This window comes from Meleagris gallopavo, chromosome 5 (assembly GCF_905368555.1).
Source record: "Meleagris gallopavo chromosome 5, MGAL_WU_HG_1.1, whole genome shotgun sequence".
NCBI classification, from domain to species: Eukaryota; Metazoa; Chordata; class Aves; order Galliformes; family Phasianidae; genus Meleagris; species Meleagris gallopavo.
The window spans coordinates 18838429-18850054 of NC_139408.1; the positions used below are offsets into that span (position 1 = coordinate 18838429).

The 11626-nt window shown below is 40.1% G+C and overlaps 1 protein-coding gene across 3 annotated transcripts in view; it reads left to right on the plus strand.

The window, feature by feature from the left end:
• The window catches only part of LDLRAD3 (low density lipoprotein receptor class A domain containing 3), a 115492-nt gene that overhangs the window by 58307 nt on the left and 45559 nt on the right, over positions 1-11626 (plus strand). For 2 of the 3 annotated variants that reach the window (XM_031553511.2, XM_085224581.1), the window contains exon 4: positions 3060-3194. In XM_031553511.2, coding sequence (XP_031409371.1) covers positions 3060-3194 — 135 coding nt within the window. Of the gene's footprint in view, positions 1-3059; positions 3195-6140; positions 6238-11626 lie in introns of all 3 variants that reach the window. The other variant, XM_085224579.1, reaches the window with a different exon arrangement.

Here is an 11626-nt window from a genome sequence, read left to right on the forward strand (position 1 = left end):
GCAAAGTTTCACCTGCTTTCATCTTAGTTTTGGTTGTGTCCAGTTTTCACTCACACATACACAAACAAGTGCGTCATCTTCATTAGTATGTTCTCCATCTTTTCCTCGTTGCTGCATTTATTTATATGTTTACTTAGCCAAGCTAAGTGGGTGATTTCTTCAGTGGAATTTTTCTTCTTACAGATTTTTAAGATGTGTCCTTTAGGAGCCAATTCTTGCTACCTCCTTTTCTGCTGGCTGGTTAGCACCACTCTTAAATTTTTTTTCCTTTTATTGCTGTCAGTGACAGAGAATCTTGTCACTTGTGTGGCATTTACATCACAAAAACAGGCCTTGTTTAAAAAATACATATATATTTAAGGATCCAATTGACAACTGTGATTTTTTAATAAGGTCCAGCTTGGTTTTGTTTTGTAAATAATGTCTGCATGTTATATTAAGATGTGTTTGTAATTTTGAAATTAGATTTGAGCTTCATGTTTGCTTTGAACGGGTTCTCTGTATTTCAGTGTAATATGCATTTGTCAAATATTACAAATGAGACTAAAAATTGTTCAGTTTTTATTTGCTTATTTGTGGTCACTGAAGAAGATTCTTTGTTCATCAGTGTATTTAGGCTTCTCTATCTATACATGTTCTCAAACAAAAAAAAAAAGCCAGGAAATGGTTATTTAGTGAAACAGGATCTTTAAAGGAGAAGCTGGTTCTCCAAGTCAGAAATGCCTGCCAATGCCTGAGTTTGAGCCCCTGAGCTATTCAGCATCTTGTAGCAAAGTCACAGCAGATATATCATTCGAATTATGACTTGACATGGACTAAACCCCTGTTGTGTGGCTGCATAGATCTGCTATATTTGTAAGTCTAGCAGGGATTTATCATAGTGGTAAGGAAAGGTTATGTTCGATCCAGCAGCCCTATTATCAGGAGCTGTTAAAAGCCCTGATGTTGCATGGATCTGTAGGCGGAAGCCTGCAGCAAATAGTAGCTCGTTTTCTTGTTGGAGCAGGCTGGGCTTTTCCTTTTAATGTCATTTAAAGGTCAGGAGGAGGACAACAGACACCAGCTTTCAAAGATAACAAAAGGGGAGATCTTTACAGAGATCTATCACTGTCTGCTTCTAGGAGGACTTGCCTTTCTTGTTTGTGTGCCTCCCCCACATGTTGAGATCTCTATAGCAGCATGAACATCCTTTAAAGGTGCCATCTGTTGTTGGTCGAGAGTCTGCTTTGGCTCCTTGGAGGGCTGTGGCAGCGTGATAGCACCTCTGCAGAGGATGAAGTTAGTGAAACAAGATTGAAGGCTAAGATTTTATGGTCTTTGGGTTGTGCTTAAACAACTGGACTAGAAAGAGGTTTTGATGAATATTCTTTGAATATCCTTGAGGTAGTGGACTGACAAATGGCAGGTTTCACTTTAAAGCATGCCACCTTGGAGTTAGTTACAAATTCCTTAATTTCCCATGTGCTTGTGGCATGTGGCTCTAACAAGGCCTTACAGCAGACAATAAGCTACTGATCTTCCTTTTCCTCTGTGCTGTTGAAGTGCACCCCTGGTATCTTCCAGCACATCTAAGTGTCTAGTCACAGCTTTGCTTAAGTAGAGAAACAGTGCTGTAGGTCCTAAAGTGACCTGCAAAATCAACATGCTGTGCAAGTATGCAGCAGTTCCAGACCAAAAGAGATTTTGCATGTTTGTAATAAATGTGCTTTCAGGGAGCTGGAGAAATTGACCAGATGTAGGGAGTATTTGTTATGTGTACTAGTATACTGCAGATTATATGCACAGAAGAGTTTAAAGTGTGGTGATTTTGGTTTTTTTTTTTTTTTTTTTTTTTTAAGTTTCTTTAAAGGCAGCTCTTACTTAAAAGAATAAAAAAATAGGAAGCCAGTTAGTATTTGGGAACTGTAATCCCCTTTGTTATTGTGGCAGAGAATCACTTTGAAGCAGACAAGGCATCTAAACAGCTTTGTAAGATTTTCAATTGGAATGCTGCATTCAGTTTCAGTTACCTCATTATCAAAAATTGGCGGGAGTTCAGAGAAAAGTGACAAAAATTAAGGGACAAAGAGAGTGATTCATGAGAAGATATAAATTATGCATATCTCAGCTAAGGCATGACTACGTAGGAAGATAAGGCTGTATGTGAAGGGTGCAAACATTGTTCAAGGGAGAATTATGTAGTTATTTATGCTGAAGTATAGCTTAGAGTAGAGGGATGAAGTTAGGAGTGAGAAAACACGATGATTATCAAGGAAATATCCTTAGCTGTGATACACATTGAATCTGTGATGTAATCTCTTGAAACTGAGAAACTATGCTGCTTGAGGCTTTTAAATGAGACTATATATAGCAGCAAATATGCTGTAAGATGCTAGGTTTAGAGTGAGTGAAAACGGCTCTTCCTGAATGAGTCTGCTTAAATACTGTTCTGCTTTTGCTGAGTGTGCATTCACCTAACTCACAGGGCTGTGTTTTGTGAAAGGATTTTCTGAGTGCACTTTAACTGTAAAAATGAATTTCATGTTCAAACACTGAGAATTTGAGAAATGCCAACATTGCCATTGTATCAATTTAAAAAAAAAAAAAGAGTGGGGATGAGCAAGGTGGAAAAAACAGAGCAGGAGGTAGAATAAACACTGTGCTGCAGTTCTGAGCTTGGATTGTTGGGTTATAAAACTTGAGCTAAACTGACTTTGTCATAATGGGAAGCAACAGGCAGTGTTTATGGGAGGCAGTGCTACCTTCCATACAGCTTTGAGGTGGGCAAAAGCTGAGTATCTAGCAGCAATTGTAATGAGGGCTCTCATGAAAGAGTGCAGAAGGATTATTACAACTGAGAGTAGACTAAATCTCTGCTAGTTCTAGTGAATCTTGCATGATTTAGAAATTTCATCTCTCTCTGCTTAAAGAGGCAACGTATATTTGATTGCCAAGTTACTCCCATGTATTCAGTGAAGTGATCAGCTGTTGAGTTGTGACCTGTTGTCCTTAATTACCTAAAGGCTATTCCACTGCCTAAGAGAATATCTAATGAAAGATCTCACTTTCTCTTTTCACAGCAGCCAATCCCTTGCTTTGCTCTACTGCCCGATTCCACTGCAAAAATGGTCTTTGCATTGATAAAAGCTTCGTGTGCGACAGTCAAAATAACTGTCAAGACAACAGCGATGAAGAAAGCTGTGAAAGTCCTCAAGGTAGGAATAGGCTCTTTTTTCTATTGAGCAGCATTATACCAACTCTAATTAATGCTTTACAGACATAGAAATTATGTTTCTGTTGTTGCCCTGTGTTGACTAGAGCTGTGGTTTCCTAATCTGCAAACTACTAAGAGTGAAACACGTAGAGTGTGTGTGTGTGCATTCCGGTGTCAGTGCTCAGAAGGTTGGTATCTCTTTTAAATTAATTTAAAAAATCACTTTTGCTGGAAGTGCTTGTGATCTGTGATCCCATCCTCACTGAAGTTTCTAGGAATCCATTTAGTGACTCCTAGGAGAGATGGGTTGGACCGGGAGAGATCAGTAATAAAGTTTCAGTTTGAGGAAGTTTGGTGGTCTGTCCGTTTGCCAGATGAGTAAGTCTGGGTAGGCTTAAAGCTATGGGTCCTCTTTGCATTGTTACTTTCTGCAGGGTGTGCTTCACTGTGTGACAAGTCTACAGTATATTCTACAGCATATGTACAGTATATATACAATATATTCCTAGCCTTCCCTGTTTCAGTATTAAGAGAACAATATGAAGTCAGGGAGGAAATTTTTATTACTGTTTGAAAAATACGAGACTTTCAAAACACCATCTCTGTAATTTTTTTCTTTTCAACTTTTTCTGTAACTACATGCAGCATTTCCTATTTTTGCTTCTTTTAACTTAATACCATGGTATTTTATAAAATGAATGACTTGGGGCTGACAAGTGATGTGTATCAGGCATCAGCTTCTAAACATTTTCATGTCTGAGTTGCTACTGAGAGTCCTTAGCAGGAAAAGATGGAAGTCTCGTTGGGTGTTTGCTGGGAAATTGGAGTGTGCTTGGGCCTATAGAGAACGGAGCACATGAAGAGAGAGATAAAGGATGGTATGCAAGATGAAATCTGAGAAATTGAAGGAGAATGACTTCAATATTTAGCTGTTCTGATGATTTAGCCCTTCATGAAAGAGAAAGTAATTCTGAGCTCAACATGGTGATAAATATTCTTGACAACTCATAAGGGAAGAGGGAAAACAAGCAGCAGCAATGTCAACAAAAAAGAGTTTACAGCAGTGGTATGTGATGATGTGTTCTGTGTGGTTTTTCTGCTTAACCTATGAGCTTTTTCCTTTGGCTGAAGATGTAAAAGCTGAATGGGTCATCCTCTTACTTGCCAGGGCTGTGTCATGTCCTGGGAACATAAATCTGCCTGGATGAAGCCCCAGAGAGGGAGCTGGCCTGCTCTGGTGTTGTGGTTGTCTTGGGGAAGGAGAAGAAAGAGGACGTTTTGTGGGTCTAGTGCTCTGTATTGCTGCTGCAGTAGTGCTGCTGTGTTGAGGAGTGAATTGTTTTTCACTACAGGTCTAAGGCAGCCTAGTAAGATTAATGCATGTGGTAAGTTTTTTTTGTTGGGTTTTTCTTTTTTTGGCATCTGAAGCTTAAAGCAGCAGTGTTCTTTTCCAAGGTTGGGATGGCTGCTTCCTCTGCAGATTAATTGGCTGGATTGCCTCCAGGTTGTTTGTTGTCATGACAATCTGCTTTTGGAAGTGACTGTCAGGCTCAGGAGAAGAAAAGAGCTGTATTTCATGAAGCTGTTACTTTGTCTTTATCTTTGGTCCTTCTGGAAAAGTCAGATTATTATGGGGTGTTAAGCAGAGTAATTCTGCCTCTTTTTGTGCATGAAAAAGCCCCAGACATGGAAAAAGGAACTCTCTTCTATTAGATTAGAGCAGCAAGGATCTGTTTTTTGAATATAAATATGTGCTTAAAAAAAACCAAGTCGAAGTACAAGATTGGGAATAAGGAGTGAAATTCTGATTGTGGTGAGTGTGTGTGATTGTCCTGTGGCAGTTCAAGAGCTTCCCTGAATTGCCATGTCCCTATCTGTCAATTGGTGATGCTTGTATACCTGTCTTTCAAAGTGAGGATTAAACAGTGTGATGTTCTCAGCTCCCCATCAGAATGTAAATGAAGATTCCCTCTGCAGCTAAGGGTATGTCAGTCCTGGCTCCCAAACACAGCAAAACAACACCTCTGTATTAATTGAGATTTAGAGGCTACAGTGGACAGTACCTTTCATTTATCACAATTCTTTCTATAGCAGATCTAATTAGTGTAATTATGATGAGTTTTCTGTTAACACAGCACCCAGCAAATCGTGATCATTAACTAGAACTCAAGTGTTCTTGGGTACTTAGGACAGAGTAAAGTGCATCTGTAGGGCATTATAAAATCAAGATAGAGGATTTTCTTTCCACCAGCCATGTCATCATGTCAAGTGTAGTAGTTTTAATTCAGTGTAATTGAGTTCAGTCTGACACAGGAGATTGCCCTTGTGTGCTATTTCCCTACATAAAAAAATTGTTGATTTAGCAATCACTAAGCTTCTGAACCTCTCCCTGTAGTATCACAGAATCACAGAATCACAGAATTGTAGGGGTTGGAAGGGACCTCTAGAGATCATCGAGACCAACCCCCCTGCCAAAGCAGGTTCCCTACACCAGGTCGCACAGGTAGGCGTCCAGGCGAGACTTGAATATCTCCAGAGAAGGAGACTCCACAACCTCCCTGGGCAGCCTGTTCCAGTGCTCCGTCACCCTCACCGTGAAGAAGTTCTTACGCACATTCGTGCGAAACTTCCTATGCTGCAGCTTATGTCCGTTTCCCCTCGTCCTGTCTCCACGTACCACTGAAAAGAGACTGGCCTCACCACTATGGCCGCCACACCTCAGATATTTATAAACCTGGATCAGGTCCCCTCTCAGTCTTCTTTTCTCAAGGCTAAACAGACCCAGTTTACTTAGCCTTTCTTCATAGGGGAGATGCTCCAGGCCCTTCACCATCTTTGTGGCCCTCCGCTGGACTCTTTCCAAGAGATCCCTGTCTTTTTTGTACTGGGGAGCCCAGAACTGGACACAGTACTCCAGTATGATATTGTCATTATCACTGTTTAACAGATGGGGAAGAAAAGGCACACATCAGCTAAACAAAATGATCCCGGAGTAACATCCTGGCTGGTAGGAGCAGAGCTTCATCTGTGCTTGTCTGCTTCAGGTGAATGTTGTGAGACTTAATCAATGTTTGCAAACTGTTTTGAGATACTAAGATAACATGTGGAATAGAAGTGTGAATTATTAATTGGTACTTTGCTCTCCTTCTGCTCTTGGGTATACTGGCAAGCTTTTTAAATTAACACCTCTTCCTACTCCTCCATGAACTTCAAAGGCCTCCTTTACCCTGCTGTCATTACAGGAAGACTGCACTAGCAAATCTCTTTGGTTTGTGTCAGATACTCCTTCATGCATAAAGGTCCTTTTGATCAAGAATGGTCACTCTACAGCCTAGGAAAAGAGAATGTAACCCCTCCTGCAAAATGTGTTGACCTGGCTTTGACAGGAGGCATATCCTTGACAAATAGTAGCTTTGCAAAACACTGTGTTTTGCAATGAACCTGAAGTCATGAGTTTGTAAAGATTCATTTTTGTCATAAATAGGAGTAAGTACATTTGGGGATGAGGCAGGAGTCAAGTGCCACAGATTTAGGTACATAAATGGGAGGAAGATCCCATTTTCTGAAAGTAAGTTCCTGCTCTTTTTTCCCATAGCACTTGTAACCCAGTGTTGAATATCTTATTAAGGTTTCTGTGTCATGAGGAAAGTGTAAAAGCTTAGACCACAACAGTCTAAAAGCAAGTCAAATAATTCTATTCTTGTTCCCAACAGTGAATATTTGTAGGCCTTTTAGGTGCTGTGGTAATCCTTGAAGCTGTTCCTTTAATCTGTCCCCAGCTGCATTCTGATGATCTTTGGTTTCCAGCACTGAAGTGGAATGGCCAGACTTTTCCCTTAGTTTAGTCTGTTTATCCAGATAACCACTTGGGATTAGGACTGGGTGGAGGTATAATTGCTTGCATTATCTACACTGTCACATATATGTAACTCATGCAGAATTGCTCTTTCTAGGGCTTTGTTCTAGTTCTGTTCAGTGGATCTTATCCAGGAAAGTCCCTCCCACCCATCTGTTTTTTTTCTCTGATTGCCTGAGGTATCTGCCACGTGTTGTGTTAACTGATGGTGGTAACCTTTCCAAGCAGCACCACTGGCCTGCCAGTCATGGGGGAATTTCCTGCTCTGACAGCAGTCCACTGAACTGCAAGGGGATTCCTTGTTCTTAGTATTTTTCAACAGCTGTGTAAATTTTTTTTTCACCTCTAGCACTGTACTTAATTTATTCCCTTAATTGCTTTTTATCTAAATGTATTTTCACAGCGTTTCTTCTTTCAGCTTATCCTCCATTTTGTGTTTTTTAGTCTAGAAAGATTTACCACCAACAAAGCATACTGGCTGTTCTAATTCAAACTCATCTTCCTTTCATGGCCCTTCTTTTCTTTCCCACTAAGGTTGCTAAAATCCTTTATTAGCTTTAACCACGTTGCCTAGGAAAAGAGTATTACTGCTGCAAGTCTATATTCACGCTGGCCGAGCTGGCTTCAGTAATGTTGCTCCAATTGTCACCCTGCAGTTGTTAGTAAACAGTACTACTGCTGTCAAGTTACACATTACTGGTTTTGCAGGTGTCCTGAAGCTGATTCCTGTTCTGCATATCTACAGTGTAATGGCCACAGTTGCACGTATGGGTACTCCCTTGTTCATGTTTGCATAGTTTTCGTTGAATTTTTATTAGGATTTTGATATCCCGCAGTATTCTAAAACAAATTTAGAAGCATACGTGACTGTCAGCTGATCTTTTTTTTTCTATAGCATTTATAAATTGCTTGTATGAAAATGGGCACCATATTGAATCATTGAAAAATCATACCCTGTGTGAAACAAACTGACAGCAAAGTGGTACAGACATAGTCTAGATTTCAGTGAAATATCACAGTACCTGATTTATAAAGCACAAAGAGCTCCCAGAAGGTCCCACTCCATATGGAGCTTACAGTCAGCCCTTTGCATGTGGCAAACTGAAATTCTGAATTTCCCAAGTGCTCTGATATCTCTTATACTTCCCTAAGCCTTGTAGTCTGAGCCTGGCTGTGCACGTTTCAAGTCTCTTTGACTCATTATTGACTCAGTTGGTAAGCTGAAGCTCCACTGGCAATTATTGTGCATCATCTTAGCCCAATTCAGCCTACAGCTGGAACTTAATACTCAGAGGCAGACTGAAGCAGGAACTCAAGAAAGGATACACATAAAATGTCACTGAATGTTTCATTAAAAGGAGGCTATGCCTGGGCAAATTTAGCTCTCTAATAGCTTTGTTTTCTTAACGCTAGATAGTTGGATAGATGGATGTTGATAGATGGAGGTGTTTCTGTCAACTAAGAATTGCTTCTTTCTTCCATTCCTCAGTTCTCTGATCAAGCTCAGGATTTTTTCCCTATTTTGACTTCATAAGATTATGTTTGATAGGGTTTTTTTTCAAGAGGCAAATTGATGCATCTGCATAGAGACTAAAGGTTAAGATGGACAGCTGGTACAGGTAAGTACACAGCTATAACATAGTGCTAGACAAGTGGTGAGTTCAGGTCTCCAAATGAAAAAGAAATTGGCTTAAAAGAGTGTTGGTGGATCTGGGAGACGTCCTGCCTCTTCTCCTATCTCCTGTTCACCCTGCTTTGGTAGGCTGAAGCTGAAAGCAGTTATAGTAGCAGATAACTTGGCTAGTATAAAAGTCAGTTGTATGACCTGGATTAAATCTTAGCCAAGGTATTGTGTCACTCAGGGCTCACCATGTTAAAGACAGTAAGGATGGGCATCTGGTCCTGGGTCTGTAGCTTGTATAATGCCTGTTCTGTAAGCAGGGATTACTTGAGGATGTTGTATAAGCCCTAAAGGCACAGTTCACTCTACTGATGGAAGAGCCATTTTTACAATAGTGCATTATTATAGTATAGGCCCCTGCTGTAATCTGGTGGTTGTTTTTTTTTTTGTTTGGTAGGTTTTTGTAGTCTGTTTTTTTTTTTTTTGTCTTTTGTTGGTGGGTCTGTAGTTGGTGTTCCCAAACTAATTATAAAAAGAATTAGAAGCTAGTCATAGTTCAGTTGCTGTACTTTCAGCCAGAGGAGTTGGAAATTGATACTACAGCTAGAATGTTTTTTTGTCACCTGTGCAGAAATGAAATAAGAGCTCCTAACAGTTGTGTCTAGATATTTTTACCTTCACTTCAACACGTGCCTAATTAACAACTCCAGAAAAAGGTGACAGGAGTTTCCAGTTTCTTCGCCCATGCTTCAAAATTTCAAATATAGGTGATAAGATGTCATGCTAAAGGAAGATGAGTTTAAAATAAAGGACTTTATTTTTTTCCCCATTGTTCTTTAGGCTGATTAAATTCTCTCTTGAGCTCATGTTTGTAAAAATCAATTTCTTCCAAATACATTTTTTAGCAGTATGTGGGTGGTTGAGGTATACCATGTATTTTGGCAATGTCATGCAGTGTCCATCCTGGCTGCTGAATTGCATTAACTTTTCAAAGTTGTCATTTAACCGAGTAGTAGGCTCCTACTGCAGAACAATAGCCTCCCTCTTTTTGCTGGCAGTGGAAAGAATTAAAATGAAAGGCACAGATGTTGATTTCTGACTTTCTGTAGAAAGGAATCAATTCCAGGTGGCCAAGTACTTTTTCTACAGTTACTGTGGAAAATAAATATAACATTTGTATTTAAAATGAAATTTGAGTACCTATTTCAGTACCGGAGAAAACAGTTTTGGTGGAGTATTCTTTCTTTTTGGTTGGGAAAGAATTATTGTGATCGCAAACATAGGTAGAAAAGAGCTGCAGCAAAGGTTACCTGGTTTAAGTGTTGAAGAGGAGTTGTCACTAGCAGAGTGACAGCTGGCTTGGTCATCTCTTCTGTTTCTTGTCCTAACCCTCATTCATCAGACTCAGCCGCACCAATCTTAAACTCTATTTCCATGCCTGGCCAAAATCTTGTTGGCATGACTCTCCCACTGGGGCTGCTCCTCAGCACCACAGCTTCCATGATTGAGCAGAGCTTAGGTTGTAGTTTTCCAGCATTAATCATCGCTCAGGCATAATGCTTCAATCTAAATCTAGCTGTGAGAGCTACCTGTGTTAGCAGTGGCAGCAGAAAGTCTTACGTTGATTTAACCTCCATTGCCATCACAAATCTTAGTCTATCATTCTCATGTCTAGCTGTCTGCTAGTTAGAAATGGTTTTCTAACAGGAATGATTTGAGCAGCTTGCTTCTTTTGGAAGTTTGTGTGGGAAATTGAGAGTACTAGACTTTCCTTGCTCTTCAGGAGATGGGTTGTTCTTTTTATCAGCGTAGGATTAGACAGAAGAGTTTGTTGCTCACACCTTTGTGAATGGAAGAGAAACATACCAGAATCGTCTTTGTGAGGGTTAGTTTTTTTTGTTTGTTTTATTTTCTTGAAGTTACTGCTGTGAGGTTGGTGGCTGTGGCTTCTGAAACATCAGGAAACTAGTTTTACACATGGTTAAAATCCGTATCTTTTCATAGCTTCACTTGTACCTGGGAATAATCTGTGATGTGAGCTCTATCAAAGCTCGTGTGTGTGTTCTAACTCAAACTTAAAGCCACAAGCAAGGCAGTATTACCAGGTGTAAAAGTTAGTGTCTGTAATCAGATGTTGTAGCAGTTTAATACTTAATCAATTATGCAATTGACCCAAATCAATATAATTTCTTGTAGACAGTCCCTGAGAGCAGGGTTACCAAAGTCTGTTGAAAAGTTTTACTGGCATCTGCTCAGCAAGAATATATGCCCCAAGTTGGCCAGATGTCTCTGTGGCTAGAAGCTGTGCTGCTGCGCTGCACTTGCCTCCTAGGAGCACAATGGGAAATGCAGAATTGCATAGAAGACCCCATGTGGTGGGGACTTGGATAGGTCTGGCAAGTTTATCTGCTTTCTTGAGAAATCCTTGTTTAGACTAATTTGGTTTCCTTTAATTGGCTTTGCTTAGCTGACAGCCATAATTTTACCATTTCATATATTTTAAGGGAAATAACAATGTGAGAAGCTGTGTGTGCTTGGGGGATATCTCACAGTTGTGGTGGTATTAACATAAAAGTGTGGCTACTACACCTCTCTGTCTTCACACCCATTCCTAAATGCTGGTCCCACTCAGGTCAGTAGGAGTGTTATCTTTCTGCAGCTGAAGGAAATGGCTTTTGTATCTTTTGCAGGTCTCACTTCAGCTGCTGTGCCAGTCTGCTATATTCACAGTGGAACAAAATAGCTTCAGGGTGATGTTTAAAACCCAAGGAAGTTGCCAGCCAGGGTTCCAGAGAAAGGTATTTCATGCTGCCTGATCTAAAACCAGCAAATGAAACTTGATAAGCAAATGGATTACCACCAAAAAAAAAAAAAAATTGTTGCCAGACTTTAGATTAAACCAGGATTGATCCTCAGCCAAGCATTTCAGTACCTGTAAATCTGTGAAGGATGAGGC